Source organism: Agelaius tricolor, unplaced genomic scaffold, assembly GCF_023055355.1.
Source record: "Agelaius tricolor isolate 1412-34295 unplaced genomic scaffold, bAgeTri1.0.p SCAF_1, whole genome shotgun sequence".
NCBI classification, from domain to species: domain Eukaryota; kingdom Metazoa; phylum Chordata; class Aves; order Passeriformes; family Icteridae; genus Agelaius; species Agelaius tricolor.
The window spans coordinates 89,734,321-89,753,991 of record NW_027269261.1 but is presented as its reverse complement, the minus strand read 5'-3'; the positions used below and the strand labels follow the sequence as shown (position 1 = coordinate 89,753,991).

Here is a 19,671-nt window from a genome sequence, read left to right as displayed (position 1 = left end):
TGTCCCACTTCTCTACAGCTTCAGTAATGAGCAGAACTTCGAAAGTAAAATTCACATCTTCATATTTAAACACAAAAGTCTTTGGGAAAAAAATAATTTTGCCCATCATCTTTCTCATGGAAGACAGTCAATAGACTGTATTCAATCCTCATTCATTCCTTGAAGCAAGACACTTGACACAGTGACCAGCAAAGATAATTGTGTGATGTAGGTATTTTGTTTCTAAGCTTCTTCCATGACCTTGTATCTACAGCAAGTAAGACAGACACTGACAGTGGAAAATGCTCACTTACATAGCCAGAGGTAATGTAGCCAGGCCCAGATAGGCATGTTGTCATTCATATATGACAGACTTCTAATATTTCTCTTTCTATACATCAGTCTCAACTTTATCACAATCATGTCTTCACTTCCTCCTTGCTTCTTTGTTTTCTCTTCCTTTCTTCCCCTTATTTTTTCTTTTTTCTTTTCTCCCTTTTCCCCTTGCTCTTGCCTTTTTTCATCTTTCTTTTGCCTCTTCCATTTTGTATTTTGCCACCCTCTTTTTCCTTTTTTAAGTTCTTGGATTTCATCAATTTGCTTTACTGTGTTCTCAGCTTGTCAAAAAGGAAAGCTCCACCAGACAACCCAGCTCTTCCCTTCCAAAGGACAAGACATTTTTAAAATTACTCATGAAGTTTCATGAAATCATAGAATGGTTTAGGTTGGAAGAGACCTGGTCTAGTGGAAATGAGGGGACTCCCTGCCCCTGGTAGGGGAGTTGGAAGTAGATGATCTTTAAGGTCACTTCCAACTAACATTCTGTGATTCTCTCATATACACAATCTCAATATAAGAGAATAAAATCTTATGTATCTATTATTATAACACCTGGGAAATTGTTTACAGACTTGGGGTCACCACCCCTGTGTTGCTAAGAACTTCAAGAGGAGATGACATCAATGCAGTGTAAAGACAGACAGAATTAAGCTTAGCATTCAGACTCTACTTGTCTGCTATGCACAGAGGATTAAACTCTTTTATTTACCTAGTTTTATTTTTGTTGAACTATAGATAGAAGAAATAAAAATTAAAATCCCCAAACCAAAACAAGACCAGGCAGGTTGTTTACAAAGTAAGCCACATAACTCTCCCCTAAAAAAAAAGCTGACTAAATTTTAACTTTTTCAGCATTGTCTGAAAAGAGTTACAGTGTAACTGGGCACTAGAGAATAGCCACATTTAGATACTGAATAGAGACTTACACCAGGAAACTAAAAAACAAAGCTACATAATTTTTATTCATATGGAGATAAAACAAAGAAACAATACTTAAGACTAAATTTTGTGTATGCTATTGATTGGTGTTACATGAACTGATTCAAAATATAGTATTTTGCAACAGTATGTATAAGCATGTTTTTATGTCTTTATTTCCCCTGAAAAAAAAAATCTCAATTAATTTCTTATACATATATTTTATTGACCTCCTTCCACAGCTTTTTCTGCTATGTAGGGATTTAGATTCCACTGAGGAACAATGTTTTCTCAATCACAATAGCCTATGGTTTTGATTCTTGACAGAATAAGCATATGGGCTTTGAAGCTACAGTGTGTGAAATTGAATCCTTAGCACCAGATCTTATTATAAATGTCACATTTGATACTTATATAAAATGTTATATTACACACAACATTTGTCCTACAAGAAAGGTAGAATTCAGGGAAGGATTCATACTTTCCCGAGTCTCACTTTCTTCGTAGGTGAATGAGTTAGATGGCTTACAGTCTGTACATGCTGGCTGTTTTATCAGGTGTTCTGGTGTGACCACACATCATCTGAACCTGTATTCAGATGGCTCAGAGTATCACAACAATGATGACATCTGTGCAATGACTTACATATGTATTATTCAGATTTTCCCCTTTAACTGGAGGATGTTCTGCTACATCTTGGCCCTAAAACTTCTGTACATGTTCTTGAATATGAAACTATCACTGCAGAGAAAGCTGGCAAAACCACAATCTTCAGCTTTCGTTTGTTTGCCTGCTTGTGTGCTATTAAAAAACATATTGTGGCTTTCCTGACTTTCTCATGTGCGTACTTTCCACATTTTTCAGTCACAGTTCTTTTGCAAAGTGGCTTTTATTGTATATGTATGAGTTTTAAATTCCCTCTAATAGCTGAGACAGAAAAGCTCAATATTCATCTCCTATGGGCACAGATGTTAGTGAAAATGAATATATAGAACTGTGTGAAGAGTGATCAGTGAACACAGCTCCAATTTTTTAAAGTTCCTTTACTTTTAACTACCTTTACTTCTAGAGTATGTGCAAAACCCATTGGATTGTTACATAGAACTCAGCACGAGGTATGACTCAGGGATTTTAGCTGTATAAAGGCATATGGATTTTTGAAAAATTGTGATGTCTTAGGGCATCCTGTCTTGCTTCCAGTTGCTTCTCCAAAAAGACATAGATATCCCATGGGATGTGGGTGTATATTTTGACCCTGTATGCCCTAGGACAACTAAAAGTATCTGAGATGGCAGCACATAACCAGCTCTATGTGGAGATCCTTTAATGGTGGTCATTGAAGGGCTAAGAAAATACCATAAGAAAGAACACAGTGTTTGTCTTTAAAAACCATGAGGATTTGAGGAATCATAGCTTAAAAAGCCTAGCTTAACATCCCTGATGCTTATCTAGTATTGCAAATGGACACATTTGTGACTTGTGGACAGCTTTTGACACAGTTTTGGGAGTCATATTGGGCCCATGTGTATTCAATAGAAAGTAGGTACACAGCCTGTTTAAAAAATAAAGAAAAAGCCTATTCAAAGAGCATGCTACCAGTAAAAGAAAAAATTGTCTGTTTTGAATGACATCTTGTTGAGTTTCTTCTGGGTCTGGTGCAGTCCAACCTTTTATTGGTAATTTGGATGATGGAGCACTCCTCTTACATCTCATATCCTCTGTGAACTTCCTGAGAACACATTCTGTTCTATTGTCCAAGCTACTGAAAAGGATGCTACTACCAGCACTGATCCTTTAGGGACCACCCTAGTAACCAGCTTCCAGGTGACTCTGTACCACTGACCCTGACTGTTTGGGCCCATAAGCCTAGGCAAGTTTCCATCCATTATATTCTTACCTATCAGAGTACTCTAACCTATCAAAGTTTTTGATTGGTTTGACCAATTTGACTCAAGGAATATGATGGGAGACCATATCCAAAACCTTCCTAAAAGCAAAGGGATCAACACCCAGAGCTCTTCAAAAGCCCACAAAGCTAGTCAGATCATTGCAGAAAACAGTTAGGTTGGTTAGGCACAGTTTGAACTAGTAAATTCATGCTTACTCTTCCCAAAACACCTTCTTTGTTCTTTGTGTGCCTGGACAGTTTCCATGAGAATTTGTTCCAAAGACTTCCCAGAAGCTGCGGTTAAGCTGATTGGCCTTCTTGAAGATAGGTGTGACATTTTCCATTTTGAATCATCGGAAATGTCTTTTGGTGTATGAATGCTCAAAAAGGGCAGGAAGTGACTTTGCAGCACTGGTCAGCTCATTCCCCACCCTGAAATTCATCCCTTCTGCTCACATGGACTCATGTATCTTCAAGCTGCTTAGCTGACTCCTAACTCTATCTCTTTTACTGTGGGTAGAGCTTCAGTCACTAGGGTCAGGGCCTTGGGAGTCCTGGGGGTAAATCTTGCCAGTAAAAAACAAGACAAAGAAATCACTGGCTACATTAACCTCTGCTGAGTCCTTGTCGCTAGGCCCTTTGCTCTACTGAACAACAAAGCTGTATTTTTCTTATGTTTTCCCAGGCAACATGTTTATATTATTTCTGTGTGGTTCATCCCAATTACACATTACTTTTGCTTCCTATTTGAATTTGAATTCAGTAGACAACCACAGTGGATTTGTGCCACATTTGCTTGACTCGCAACAGGTTGCAATGCTGTTGTGGATATCATCCCTCAGAACCTTTACTCTACCATGGTTGCTGCAGCCCCATCATGCTGCAGTTCTCATCATCATCCTCATCCACAATCTGTTCTTTATTCATTAATTTGTAATACTACAACAGACTCCTAAGGCTGACAAGGCAGGAATACATTAAAAAAAGTTTGGAAGCTGATTACTTGACAGTGTGGTTTTACTGAAAAGCTCATATTCTGGGTAATACTACTAGAAAACAAGCCTGAATAACTATTTTACTTTATTTTATACTGGTTTTGGTTGCGGACATCACATCTTTTGAAAGACACAGAGAAGCTGAAGAAAACCCAGAGAAGCAATGGTAGCAGAGGTCAGGACGGCTGACAAGAAGCACTTGACAAATTTGCAGAAAAACTCCTCTAGGCCATATATTTGGAAGAGTTTTCTGCAAGGATGGTGAAGAGCTACACAGATTAGTTAACAGACTGTGGAAGTTACTTTAATTTTATGTGAAAAAGGAGCTTCTCTCTGAATCTTAATTATCCTGAAATTTTTCAGAGACCTTCCCATTTCCATCTCAAGTCTTATAATGTTAAAAAGGAAATGTGCCTAAAAAATTCCTTTTCTGAAACTGAAAGTTTTGTTTTATTTTTCCATGTCTTCATTTTCAGGGTTTTGTGGACTTTTGTCTGTTTGCTTTTTCTTGTTGTTGTTTTTGTTGTGAATTTTGTTGTGAACTCTTTTTTTCCCAGAATGGTTATTTTGATTCAAAAAAGTCACGTTAAGCATTCTTGAATTGGAAACAGAGGAGACAGTCTGTGCTCCCTGCTCTGTCACATGCCTCACTTATGGCACCACATGAATAGCTGTATAAACCAACTTTGGGGGCCAATGTGATGAAGGCATGATCCTGTTCCCTTCCTTTCCTGTTACTTAGGAGCAGTAAGGAACAAGCACTAGAATTTCTCCAGGAGTAAGGTTCTCATGGAAAAGCATGTATGGAAGGTTCTGGGTGTCCTTCTATCCTGACACATCTCTGACAGAGAGCTTTCAGTCCTTTAAAAAGCACCTGTTAGTCTACTTGTCTACATTAGTATTAGCAACTAAAGATCATCAAGTGGTGAATATTTCCAGAATATATGGTAAAAATTAAGAAGTATAATATGTGCCATTATGTGTTTAACTAAGATACTGTAGAAAATTCCCTTGTTTCAGGACATTTTTTATTGCTGTTAATTCATCTTTTGAAGTTGGCTACTTTCTTTACTTGGTAATTAAAACTGTGCCAACCTAGAGATGATTTCCCTGATATTTTGGATCAGGGTCTCACTTGTCCTCTTTGATTACCTGTGTGGATATTATCAGAGGTGTTACTCAGCTGGCCAGCAAATAGACATTTTGTAAACCTGTTTCCCCTAACACTGGGAATATATGCAATATTTTGCCAGTGCACAGAAATTGTATCAGTCTGACTGTGCTGATTCCATATTTCCAGGTTTACATTGCCTTTACAACTAACCCTAGGAGTATAAATGACAGTATGGTTTTCCTTTCCTTTGTACAGCTTGGTAAGGATCTCAAAAATATCTAAAGCTTGTCAGTTCTAGTAATGCTTCCAAATAATTTATGAATGTTATTTACTTCCTGTAGATTATAACACAAGTGAGCAAAAGCAAGCATGTAAGAAACACGAACTTTATGTGAGTTTCCGAGACTTAGGATGGCAGGTAAGATTATAAATGCTCTTTCCTAATGGTTCAAACTGGGACAATCTATTTTAAAGTCCCCCATTATTTACACTCTGCTTTCTTTATGGAAATTGGTATTAAAGTGATGAGAGACATATTCTTTAAATGCATTTTGTAATAAATCCTTATCAATATTGCTATCACTATAACTTTACCTTTTTTTAGCTCTGCTCTCAAACATATTGCATACATTAGTGACTTTATGATATGGATTCATTCACATAAAGATAAATTTAAACTACTGCTCAAGAGTTGAGTGAATTTCTAAATGAAACCAAAATCTCCACATCAAGTAATGAAAAGTTTTCAGTTTTGACTAGTTCAGATTTAATTCCCCCTTGTTAAGTGCTGTCTGCTGCAGGTCATAGAGATTTCACTGGGGTACGGTCCTTAGGGAAATAAATCTTGGATTTATGTCCCTAAGGAAAATAGGCTCAGTGATCTTTATGATACCATAGCTAATTTTATATAATTTCTGCCATACAGTAACAAAAAGTTAATATACTTACAGTAAAAGGTCGTGAAGTCAGAAGCAGGGCATTGTGGGAAAAGAAAATAGAGATCAATTTAGGGTTTTTTTCCAGAAAGCAAGGAACTCTCTATAAAGAAAGAACAAGAAGGCCTTCAGCAACCTCTAACTATTGCATATATAGGTAAGAACCCAGGGATGGTTGCCTGTGCATTTCAGATTTCTCTGAATTATTTAAAAACCATTCTCCAGGAGCAGGACAAGTCCATGAGGAGCAAAAGTATGCTATCTTTTTAGTGACAGCTCAACCTTTATGTATCTAGCTCAGACTCTCATATGGCCTCATTATCCTTTCTGATATTTTGTATTATATTTATCCCCACAGCAGCCTGAAGAAGTAGGCAGAGGCTGTTTTCCCAAGTCTGCAAAGCATAATTACCCTGTGCAGGGCCACAGAGCAGGGTTGTGGTATTGAACTCAGGCCACTGAACAAACGAGCCATTGTCTCTTGATTACAGGGTTTTTTTCCAGATATCAACAGGTTTTTTTTTAACAGTAAATTCTGGTATGCTCCAAGATGTGCTAGGCTCTCAGATCAGTGGCCATAGTGGCCACAGTAGTCAAAGAAAAAAGAAAATCTATTTTTAACACAAAGGCTACTGTAAGAATTAAAAGTTTCAGCTGGAAAGCCAGAGCTACGCTGTACAATATTTGATCAGTGAAACACAGGGTGAAATAAGATACAAAAAAAAAAAGATACAAATCCCAAGTAGCTACTTGATCCTCTCTGCCCTTCCTGCAGCACCTCCATTACCTGGCAGAGGAGGAATTCAGCAAACTAAACACACAGCTTTCATTAACATTTTAAAATATTTTCCCTCTTGCGGTCTTTTGCCCATGCTGTGTTGCTTGAAATACTGAAAATGTATGATTCATTGATGTGCCAACAGGTAATCCCTAGCAACGCTGTCTCACACAGTAATACAGTTAACAGTGCTGACTGTGCTGAAGGAAGACAATGCATTTTAATTACTTTTGTTGCACCAAGAAGTGCTCAAGACTTTTAGTCTGGAATAAAAATTATTCTGCAAATATATTTTAATCTTCAGTCTCCCTTATAACCTCATTAGTTGGTATTCAGTACAGATTTTTAGGTTTCATTAATTTTCATCTCAATTTTACATGAGCAAAGCAAGTACTTTTTTTTAAAAAAAAAACAAACATTCATTTCACATGCCACCTTCTGAAGTTCATTTTGTCATTGAGCAAGTCTTAGTTTGATATAGTTACAAATTCCCTGAGTGAGAAAATATAATGAGTGGATTTATTTGTTGTTGTTTTAGGATTGGATTATTGCACCGGAGGGCTACGCTGCGTTTTACTGTGATGGAGAGTGTTCTTTTCCCCTCAATGCCCACATGAATGCAACAAACCATGCCATTGTTCAGACTCTGGTATGCCTCTGACTGTGTTGTAGTTGCCTATGCTGCAGTTGTTTGTGTCTTTGCTCAGAGTCTGACTCTTCTGTTTACCACTACTGAATTTTGATTATTTCTTGGTAAATCATAACTCATTTCAAAACCTGCTTTAGTGATTTTGTTGGAGAGAGGATGAACTGCTCAGAGTTACCTGTGTGGTAACTTCCATTTCACTTCCATTTCAAATGCAATAGCACATGAGAAGGCTGTGTTGTATTACTGGAGAATTGTGTAGACAGGAACCAAAGGGGCCCCCTGGTTTGACTTCCAAGAGTTTTTGCAACTTATTGAAGCTCAGTGTTAACATCTACATGTTATACCTTCCAGAAATGATGACACTTGGCCACTCTGTGGACCTCTGTTGTCAACTGTTGGCACAGATTCTTACAGTGTAATTTAATGTGAAGCTTTGCAAACAGATGCATTTGCATGTACGAAATTGTGTTCAGTCATGCCTGGCTTACAAATGCAATTTAAAAATAAGTGTGTTTGGATCTGTTACTCTGCCTGGTACATCTAAAATGGGATTTGCAGCCAGCTTTCTGCCTCTGCTAATTCTTATGTTAGTCCTGTGCCTCAGCTGGAGCAGCCAAAAAGATGATCTTAGTTGAGGCAGCTGGCTAGGCCTCCTCTAGCCCAGCAGTGTTCAGCTACAGAAATCATGACCTTTAGACTATGACTAAATGTCATTACATTTGAGGCCAAAGTCTGGTCAGTCTGGTCAAAACCTGATTTTTCACCTGTGCCAGCTGAAGAACTGGCTCTGAATAGCACTGGTATTAGCAGAATGATTAAGAAGGAGAGGGATGAGAGATAATACACAAGGAGGGAGTCACAGCATGAAATGAGAACAGGAAAGGGCTGTCATCCCTAGTTAGTTTCTGGAAAGTTCAAGACACTCAACTGAGATTAGAGAAACATGGATTTAAGGTTCCATTTGATTTAAACTAATAATGGTAAGGTATCCTGACTATCAGATTATGCTGATGACTCTGTCCAAGGATAATGATCTTTTTCTTTTATTCTCACATCAAAATCTGGGCCTGTAAAACCTTCCCCCTTGAGAAATGAGTTGAGTTACTACCTGGGATACCAGCCCAAACACCCCCCTCAAATTTAAACCCCACACCAAAAATAAAAAACCCAAAACCAAGCAAGCAAACAAACAAAAATAAAATTTGATTTCTTTCTGATAGGAAACAAGTTCTGTTTGTGAAAATTGCCAAATATTTCTACATGAGAGGGACATTTTCAAAAACTCAGCATATGCTGAGAACTTTTCCCTTCCATTCAATTTTTCATTTACTCACCTTCTCCACTTCCAGTCACCAATGCAACATTATTCCTCTATACTAGAATTCCAATCATCAAGATTTACAAAAAGAAGGGGAAAAGTCAGAGGCTGAAAATAAGTAGAAGTGTGTTAAGGAGTTCAGGTGAAAGGGAACAGAAAATGCCAGTTGGCAAGGAATACAGCAATGTTCTTAGAAGACAGTGAAGAACAGCATATCTGCAGTCCTGAGCAGAAAAGAAGTAGGTCAGCAAAGCAACAGTTTAGTATTACACAAGCATTGTCCAGAAAAGTTGCCAATATCACTGAGATCCCCAGGTTAGAGTTCCCTCCTGCAATTATGGACTGTTAAATAAGAGTTGGCTCACTACTACTTTCTCTTGTGTGTTTTTCCTTTCCAAAAAATGGTTATTTTCCCATTGTTAGGAAATGTGTGTAGTTTGTCCTATTTTTTTAAATTGGATACTTAATTTTTGCTCTTTTTATGGCCATTTTGGAATTGCGTGTCTCCCTTTGCATGTACTGTACATGCATTCAGTGCAGCCAAAAAATCATGAGGCCAATTAAGTTTTAGCTGTACATAAATTAGATGAGATAGCAGTAGTTTAATGCTTTCTGGTTTAAATTATACAAAATTCAGATTTACACAAGGTGTGCATATGGGGATGGCTTGGGAAGCAATTATTCATATGCTCCACCCTAATCCAAATGCAGTCACCTCCTGGCCATAATGATTACACCATTCTCAAAAAGCCTGCTCTTTGGTGTGGGAAGTGATTGTTCCTTGGTACCCCTCCAAACTTAACTGATTCTTTTTTATTTTCTTCTGTAACAAGAATAGGAGAAATACAGGCCAGTACCTCACTCTCTCCCCCTCTTGTTTCTCTGCAATTAAACTCAGGCAAACAGACAATACAGATGCATATAAATAAAAGACAGGGTGCATTTAATAAGCTCTATAAACTTTCTTCTCGTCTCCTGCATCACCCTCAGAACAGGCACAGGGGTAGCATTGACTTCCTGGTAATGCAAGGCAGTGGATTATCAGGTTGGCTTGCACTGAATTTGGGGTAAACACTTGGAAAGGCTGTGAGCATCACTTCCAAGGGGATATTGTGGGGCCACAGATCTTCCATCAGGGGTGGCAGGGGCTGGTGGATTTAAGACCACGATTTATGGCTGGACAAACATCTGACCAGGTCAGGCACAATCATTTTTTTTTCTCTGGTGCTTTGCTATTAATTTGTTAAATATTTTTTAAATGTGTGTCTAAACTGTTACAAAACAGCTACTTCAGGATTTATTATTGCTCATTTCAAAAGGCCTTCTCATGGTAACTGTTATGTAAAAATTGTTTCCTGATCGACTGTTCTCTGTTGTCTGGCAAAGGCTCTGGGTTTATATCACTGCAAGACAGATGGCTCTAACAGATTTACAAAGACTTAACATACAAGCAAAATCTATTACTGCTGAAGTCTTCATCCATGCCTTAATAATCTGTTGCCCTCTCTATTACAACTCCCTCTTCTCTTGGCTTCCCAGATTCCAAGTCTTCAGCGTGTGTAGAATATTACATCCAACCTTCTTTCAAGTACAAAGAACTTGAATTTCTCCCATTTTATTTCCACTAGATCTTGTTTGTTCTGGGACACTTTTCAAAACTATTTTCTTTTGCTTTAATCTTTCATTGATATATTTCAGCCTGGTGAACATAAAGACTTCTCTGCCTCAGCCCCTGCCCCAAATATTCTGTCCAGCTGGCACCCACCTTATGAACTGATTTTTATTTCAGTGGAAGCAGAATTGGTTCCATAGATACCTAGATAAGACCTTAAAATGCACTCATACTGTCTGAGACTCCACATCTTATCATTTCATAGGCTGAAAACACTTTCATTATGAAGCTTTGCCTGCACAGCCTTTGCTGTCTGCAATAGATTTTCCTCCATAGTGAGCCCCCACCACAGGAAAGCATTTTAGCACATGCTGGGGTCCAGGTGAGACCTGGGGCTTGAGCCTTTGCTTCATGTTATGCCTCACCCTCAGCAAAGATAGTACAGACAATATGTTTAAATGTCTTCCTGAGCAGCTGCCTAACTCCAATTCTCTAAATTTTATCTGAAAACCAACTTTCTGTCTTGGCTGCTTCTCATTTACCTCTCCATCTGCTTTTATTGTATAACCCTGCCTGTGCAACTGAAATCAGAAAAATGTGCTGGAGGTAAGCTGTACTTTAAACTTGCTAACCAAGGAAAATTTGTGACCACAGCCCTTGCTGAATTGCAAAGACATGTTTTGCACTGACATTGTCCTTGCACCTCTCTGTTTGATATATGAGCTGTGTATTTATCTGTCTTTCAGGTTCACTTGATGTTCCCCGATCATGTACCCAAGCCATGCTGTGCACCAACAAAACTGAATGCAATCTCCGTGCTCTACTTTGATGACAGTTCCAATGTTATTTTAAAAAAATACAGGAATATGGTGGTGCGTTCATGTGGCTGCCACTAAAACAAAAAAATAATCTAAAGCAGAGGGTTTTATTCAAAATTGTAATGAAGTCAAGATATAAGCATTGCTGATGAAAAGGCAGGCCTAAATTTATTCCATTTCATGTCATCTCTCATTTAATTGTACAGTATAATGTACATAGTAGCTTTTATTTATTTAAAAATATATAGTTGCTTTTGTATGAGCAAAATTTCAAAACCATTTATTTAATGGGTCACCTCACTATGCAGCAGAAGTTCACAAATTCATTTTTCCATTGACCATACTGAAATTTGCTTTATCCCATTTCAATATTGTAAAGTAAAGCCTTTTTGTATGGAATTTTTTTAAACGAGAAACTCCAGAAGTTCTGTAACTGCTTTGTATAGTTAGAAGTACTAAATGCATTTGGTCATATTTTGCCAATGAAAACTGTGGCAAGGTATTTATTTAGAAAAAGGCACAGGAAGAAAAAAAACTAAACAAAACTGCTCAGCTAAACATATTTTTTTTTTCTTTTAGAACTTCTGCTCCATTAGAAAAAGTGAAATGTTGAACAGTGCTTAAGTAAATAAATAGGAGATAAAAAATAGAAGTGAAGAAATTGCACATAATTGTTATAACTATTTTCTTTAACAAGATGAGTATAACTGGAGGAGTATGTTACTTTTTGGCTTGTGACCTGCAGAGTTTGCAAAAGGCTCCAGGCTTCAGAAATTCTGTGTAGACAGACTCTCACCTCTATCTATGACTTTCCAAGTTAACACTAAAAATTGAACTACAACATTCTTACCTCAAATCATATCATTCTGTTATCTATGACATTGCTCTGGCAGGTATTTTTATATTAGTGTAAAACAAGCCAAAATCAAATTTAAAAAAACCACACAAGCCTTCCCATTACATACACATGCTACTATATGCACAAAGTATACAGAATACAGGGTATGGAAGGGCTTTGCTTATTTAGCTCCCACTTCTGGATGTGTTCTAAGAGTGTGCAAGGGAAGGCACAGGGGGTGCAGCAGTTGTCACATGTTTAATCAAAAATCTTATCCCTGGTGGTGGCTGTTTTCAGGTAAAGATAAAAAACACCTTTCCTAAGATGATGTTGAGTAACTTGCAGCCTATTTGCAGTTCCATCTGCTTTTCTATCAGGTGGGAATTGAGTTAAATAATGGGACTCAATAAGGGATACTTTTTTTCTTTTATTTAACACTTGCAACTTTAATAGTTCTTAAATCCATACCAACAAGTTTTTATTCCCACTAAATTTTGGCCTCAAGTTAAATCCTTTGGCTTTGAATTACACAACCAATTACAAATTACCATTCCCATCACCACTACACACAGGTTTATTTTGAATTAATTACACTTAATGTCTTTGGGCACCCCTTTGTTTTAGTGCTGGGAAAGTGAGAAAATAGAAGTGTTTTTCTCTCTATTACATGGCTAATTATCACATACGCTTTTATAATGAACTGCCTTCATTAAAAATGCTTCCTTTAAACCATTCTCAAAGAGCTGCTAAAAATGGATAGGATTGGTAAGTTTCTTCTTAGACAGTCTAATCATGTAAACTCTGACTTCTCTGGTTATTTAAAACACATCTCAGAAAACTCAGATGATTACAGACTGATAAAATCAGCATGTGTGTGACTGTGTGTATGCATGTGAATAGGCAGCTGTTGTTTTTGCAGAAACTAATTTATTTTATCTTGCTATTGAAGTAATACATAAATCCTTTCTATGCATACACTCAATTAAAAAAATTAGCAGTACTGATTTCAGCCTTGGGAAATCTTTCCCCTTAATAGAACAGTTCCATTTTACATTCCCATCTGTATTTTATACTGACATTACCTACATATCTAGATTTAGTTGCAGTTCATGCACAAAAAATGTATAGGAAAAAAGGTCTGCATCTGAATTACCATTTTAGAAAAGTTAAACTCCTCTGTCATATTCAAAAATTACTGGTTTTTTGTATAAATTGAGTAGGTGGATATGCTTTTTTGAATTCAATTTATTCTAAATGGAATTTGATGGACACTAAATTTTGGGTACATTAAGTAATATATTTTCAAATAATGGTGTACCATTTTGAGACTAAGAAGCTGAAGATTATTGTTATATTATTCTTTAAAATATGCTGTTGGAATATATTTCTATATTTTGAGACATAATAAACCTGTAATAATGTTTTCCTCTGCTGTGGCTTTGCTTCTTAGATGCATGACAAAATGACACTGACTTGATGTATCCTTTTTAAAAGGAAAAGCAGGAGATCATCAATGGTTATGGACAGATTTTGTTATAGTTCATTTTTGGTACAGACATTTTGCAAAATTACTTTTATTTTGTTGCTTCTTAGACAGCCAATGGTGAACCATCTACATTTCTAATAAAAATCATACCTTCAATTCATACCTCCAAGTGCTAGTACTCAAAATACACTAGAAAGGAAAAATGCTTTTTAAAATTCCTAATAAATCCATAACTGATCATCCCTCTGTAATTAAGGATAGTGGCACCAAACTTTCTACATGCTCTGGAGAAGTAAATGTAGTCATGTTTTCATGTAAACCTGTTCAGATAATCTCTTCTTCAGTAGTACCAAATAATACAGGAACTTTTTGTTCTTTTCCTTTGTCCTATCGAATACCTGTTATTTTATATATATTTATGCATAATATACACACACATATTTAATTCAACATGTACATAATTATATAAAAATTTACTCTTATCTGTAGCTATATCCGTTTCTCTAGTTATGAAGACTCTTCCATTATCATTTAGGACACAAGAGCTTTGCTCTTTTTCAGGTTGTTGAGGGTTTCAACATCCTTAACAACTGGAACCTCAAGGGCTGAAAACCCAAAAAACCCAGAATTAATATTGCAAAGCTGTCTGGTAGCTGAGCACATAGCAATACATTGGACCTGTGCAAAACCCAGCTAGAGAGGTCTTGGAGAGTTGTTGGTGTGGATGTCTTCAAGCAAAACAATGATCATGCTTCATTCCACTCTGCATCTATCTGAAATGCTGACACGTCCTTAACAGTGCCATGACTCTCCCTTCTGCAGTTCAGGTAAATATGCAATTGTGTGAGTGATTAGGCAGCTAGTGAAAATGAAGACAGTCGAGGGGCTTGTGTATCTTCAGGAATAAGAAACCAGGCCTTACTTGCTGCATATGAGAGCACAGCTGATTGTTTTGCATACTGGGATGTATAAAACTATAAAACAGCACTTAGTCTTTACATTACCATGTGGGTCAATTGTCAGACCATTTGGGGCCTCATTTTGGTAAATGATAAATGCATGAGTGGTGTGAGTTACACCTATGATGTAGACACATTAACTGAGACTCTCTTAGGGACAACAAAGAAAAGTTGCTTTTTTTGGATTGCAAATCACCTATTTCTCTCCAAAGACAGGTTTAGGACAGTCACTCTGCTTAGACCTCGTTTGAGCAACTGTAGCCAGTGACAATCCCTGACACCTTAAAAATAACATAACATTGTTGAAAAAGTTTTACTCAGATGTTTATTTTGTATGTGAAGCTTTGAGAAACCTCCTGTTATCATGATGGGATGTCACACTTTTGTTTTGGAATATAATTTTCTCTACCATTTACAGGTGAAAGGTTTGACTGCTCACTGTGTATTACTTCTGTTTCGGTTGGTTGATGGTTTTGAGCTCTTTTTCAATTCCTCTTTTGGAAAAGTTTCATGATAAATTGAATTTACTCAAAGATGGTTTTAAAAATGGCTTCGGCTTGCACTCATAAGACTCTGAATTGTTTCAGCAACACATTCTAATTACCAGGGCCTTAAAATTACATTATTTGCAGTCTCTACAGCTTTTTTGCTCACACATTCAGCTGTGTAGAGGGAGAATCTGACATGTGGTGCCTGAATGACAAACCAGCCACATGTGAATTATACAGCATTATCTTTTACTATCTCATCTGAAGTCACAGAACTTGCAAAATGTGATTTACAACGTGTTACTGAATTCTTACTCACAGGGCTTGAGCAAGATCTTGATTAAAAACAAAAGAAAACTAAACTAAAAAATGCAACAAAAAACAGCGAGAGGAGGTTTTCTTGCCATCTTAATTCAAATAAATCAGCACCAAACGTGGTATATGAGGGGTTGTGAATCTATGTGAATTAAAAGGGCCTTTTGTATTCTGTTTTCCACATTTACAACACATGACACAGACACTTCTCCCAACTGTTATATTTCCAGCTAAATGCTTTCTGTTCTCTTCCTGTATGTTTTTGCTTCCAATAGGCACCACTGATTATTCTTATTAATATGAATGAATATTCTAATTGCTTTAGCAGATGTTAATGCTTTACAATAAAACTGTGTGTTATTAGTATTGCTAAACTTTACATGTACAGGAAAGTGGAGGGGCTTGACAAAGAGAAGAGCAGATGAGAGGCAGGATAGGGAAGACAACCAGGCCTCCAGTGCCCCAGTGCTCTAAACCCTGTTGCACACTCTTGGCAAGGGATGTATACACTTGGCACTTCTGTCTATGCAACTCATAACTTTAAGGAAAGATAAGCAGTCTTAGGGGCTATCTGGACCTATACTTGCATTTACAAATATTTTTCTATTTTCATGGCTATTTGTGTGCAGAATGAAGACCACACCTTTCCAATGCGGGAGGGGTGGAATTTAAAAGGTACTTCTAGGGAGCCAACAACTATCTTGCAGCAGATCTTGGAGCACCTTTTCAACAGGGTCATAAATCTGTACTGGTAGAGTTGAAGGCAGTGTTACATCCCTCCCTTTTCTTACATTTTCCTCCTCCTCAGTGGGAAGTTCAGCAATGTGTTAAGACTGGGACTGTATTCATATCTGTATAGCAGGGGTTCTCAGGCCAGATGTTGGCTGGAGATGTGAGGGCAACATATTTTCTAGGGAACAGCTTTCAGAGAATAATATTGCAGCAGAGATATGGGCAGATCTTCTCTGTAAAACTTGTCCTGGTCTCTTCTGGGTTTCCAGCTGACTTATGAGCAGAAACACTTGTGAAAATGAGAAAGGTCTTTGACTAAATTGTAAGGAGAAAACTTTGTGGGGGATCTTTCTGGCATCTCTGTCCCCATAAATTCTTTGACTGAGAAGTCCAGGCTTGAACCTGGAGCTACTCGACTGCAGAGAGACCAAAAGTTGGATAGGACATGGTAGAGAAACAGTGCATATATCAAACTCCCTAAACTGATCTAATTGGAAAATAAAGCTTTTCATGCCTGGTTATTTTCTTGGTTGCTGAGCTGTTTTGCCACAGGAACATGTGTTCCCTTTTATTCGGGCAAATTTTACATCCACCGCTGGGATTCCTTTCCAAAATTAGTGTTTCTCCCTTAACCTCTGCAAGGGCTCTTTTCAGCCTTCTCTGCATGTTATCTGTTTTATTATTCAAGACTAACAGCTCCCACCGGGAGTGCTCTTTCCTAGACTGTGCTGCAGGGACAGAACAAAGACAAGACCTGCCAAGTCAGTTACTTGTTTAACCGGGATGAGAAACTTTGAGAAATCTTTTTGCTTATTTTTTTTCATTTTTGCATGTACTTGGATTTTTCTTGGTTTGCTATCTTGGTATGAATTGGATAAAAATACATAGGTAAGTGCATAGGGTTCCATGAAACATGTCTGTGAAAAGAATTTGTGCATTTAGTAAGAAACGAAACTCCCTAATTGGTTTCATCTTTGAAAATTGAATTAGTACAGCTAATTCTATTCCCTGTAAAGGAAAAAGGTTTTAGCAAGCTACTGTGCCTGAAAACATGTCAAGTTTTGAAATCTACTAATTTAGTGAAAATTTAAGAGTTTCTAATTAGCAGGATCTATACTGTGTAGTTCAGGACATATATCCAAGAACCAGATCAATATTCTCAGATATATTGGTGTACATACAAAATCTATCAAAATTAATAGTGTCCCTGAAGTACTTGTAAACATATTTCTTGTTCTGTTTACCCACATTGGACAGTGAGGTAATGAGAATGGTATTCATGTCAGAATACAATTAACTCCTTAATTCTCAGATTTCTTCACCTTATAAGTAAGGCCTGATGCTTTTACTCTTTCCTCTCACTCATCTACAACAAAATATGGCTGAAGATAACTTAAAACTATAGGAAATTAATTTCATGCTTCAGAATTGAACTGAATGTGGAAGCTCCAAAACTTAAATTAGAAGTTTTAAAAACAAGCATGAAAGCAGTTTTTAAAAAGTTTTTTAAAAGATCCTTGCACATCTGCAGAGCTCACAGCAGTGCTGTAGAAGTGGCCATTGGAGCAGAGAAGCCAGGGCTGTGTTGGCACCTGCAGAAGCCCCATCAGTAGGGGCTGTGGCTGCAGGGCACTGATGGACTCCATGAGGAGCCCACGTTTGTGGAAAGGAGCCTGGAAGCTGCAGGGCTCCCTTCTCTAACACAGTGCAGACACAGGGCTGTCCAGCAAGGAAACAGAAGAAATGTCTCATAGAATGGTGCACAGTAGAGACCACTGAAAATGCTTGCATTTAATCATAAAAGTGCTTAAAAATATGGCTCTATTTCAAAAAACCAAAAACGTATTCATTGTGAAATTCCCACTCCAGCTAAAATTTCTCCTGACACTTCTGAGTGAAGCTTCACTGACATTTTCACAGAGGTTTGCTCATTTTTGGCAGGAAAGAATTTGACCCCTCTCTTCAATCATGTTACACCCCATTTCCTCTGACTGTCTCTTTTCCCATTCTCTTGGTTTTTCCCATGATGTAAATACACACTGCAGTAGAAGCAGCAGAGTTCCTCTGGATTTACTCTAGAATAGCTAAGTAACTAATAATAGCTAAGAATAGCTAATTGCAAAATATTTCCTTCAATGTTTTCCTCTTATTCCTCTGAATCTTTTCCCTTAGCTGACCTTTGCTGCTGAAAAAAGCTATAAGAAATGAGCCAAATAATAATTGTTAAGGCAGAAATCGTATTTAAATTGTTTTAATTAGGTAACTAAACATGATACACAGCTGTTATATCATTCTCCTTACACTGCCCTGACTCAAACACTAAGTAAGGCCTATCAGCCTTCCAGGAGAGCAGTCTGCTGGAATTTTCAAGCAATGCCAGGCTGTCAGGCTGTTTCATTTCACAGATGTGATTTTTGCAATTTTTTTTAACAGATTGCTCCTCTAGAAGTTTACTCAATACAGTAACCTTCTTCAGAGGAGCAGGAGTGCAGCCAGGAATGGTAACCTCTCCCCTTAATGTATTTGGGTCATTATGACAACACTTGTCCCCAGTTTGGTTTGCTTCATGTACATGTACATTCATTATATTCTAGATATTAAGAACAGTACTATGGTTTTTCTAGCAAGGAAGAGTTCTCTGTCAGACAGTAAAACACATCTGTGGTCACTTCTACTTAGTGTTTCTGCCTCTATAATCTAGTTTTCATGATTGCCCAAAGACTACAGAATCCATATCACTCACCATATCAATTATAACAATTAGCTTTCCTGTGGACTGCTCTAATTTCATGCATTTCTAATCACCCATTTGTGGTGTAGGTAATTGCTGTGCTCATTTACTTGCAACTGAATGTTTTAGTAATTATATGTCTGTTTCCTCATTTTCCCACCAACATCAGCTTTTTCTCCTTCACAGTCACGATGAAATCTTTTCACATTGTGGAAAATCTAGTATTCTCTTTATGAAGAGTTGTGCAACCTCCATTTTTTCTGCTTATAAAGACAAAAGGAAGTGCTTTCAAAGTAATTTCTATATGACACAAAACAGTGATTCTATGTAGATATTTGAGCCAATAATGCTTCAGAGGCTATGAAATTATATTACTGCCTATTTCCAGGTTTTTTGCAGTACCAGAAGCAACTCAGTCAGAACCCATATATTGACATGGAAACACACTATGTAGGATAGAAATTCATAAAAATGTCTTTTTTTTTTTTTATTATTTTTTTTTTTTATTTGAGGGCTGCTGAAATGATCCAAATCTGTGTGCAAAAGTTTGTGAATGGCAATTTAAAATGTGTTTTCCTGTGCATTTCCCCCTTGATGCAAGCAAGCCAAGGTGTAGAATTAAAGGGTGTCCTAGTGAGTGCATATCTGTGAAGTGTATTCAGTGAGATGCAGAACACCAGCTCACATTTAAATCAGTTTTTAATTTACACTTAGGGTTTACTTTCTGATGCATTTTCCCACGGAGACTCAGCTGCCTTAAAAGTTCTGATATAATAGCA

At 37.3% G+C, this 19,671-nt stretch overlaps 1 protein-coding gene across 3 annotated transcripts in view; it reads left to right on the top strand.

Annotated features, from left to right (window-relative positions):
* The window catches only part of BMP5 (bone morphogenetic protein 5), a 55,236-nt gene extending 43,657 nt beyond the window's left edge, over nt 1–11,579 (top strand). For 2 of the 3 annotated variants that reach the window (XM_071442761.1, XM_071442744.1), the window contains 3 exons: nt 5,575–5,651; nt 7,485–7,595; nt 11,272–11,579. In XM_071442761.1, the coding sequence (XP_071298862.1) occupies nt 5,575–5,651; nt 7,485–7,595; nt 11,272–11,421 (338 nt within the window). In that variant the 3' untranslated portion in view covers nt 11,422–11,579. The remainder of the gene's footprint in view (nt 1–5,574; nt 5,652–7,484; nt 7,596–11,271) is intronic. The other variant, XM_071442752.1, reaches the window with a different exon arrangement.
* The last annotated feature ends 8,092 nt before the right edge of the window (nt 11,580–19,671 follow it).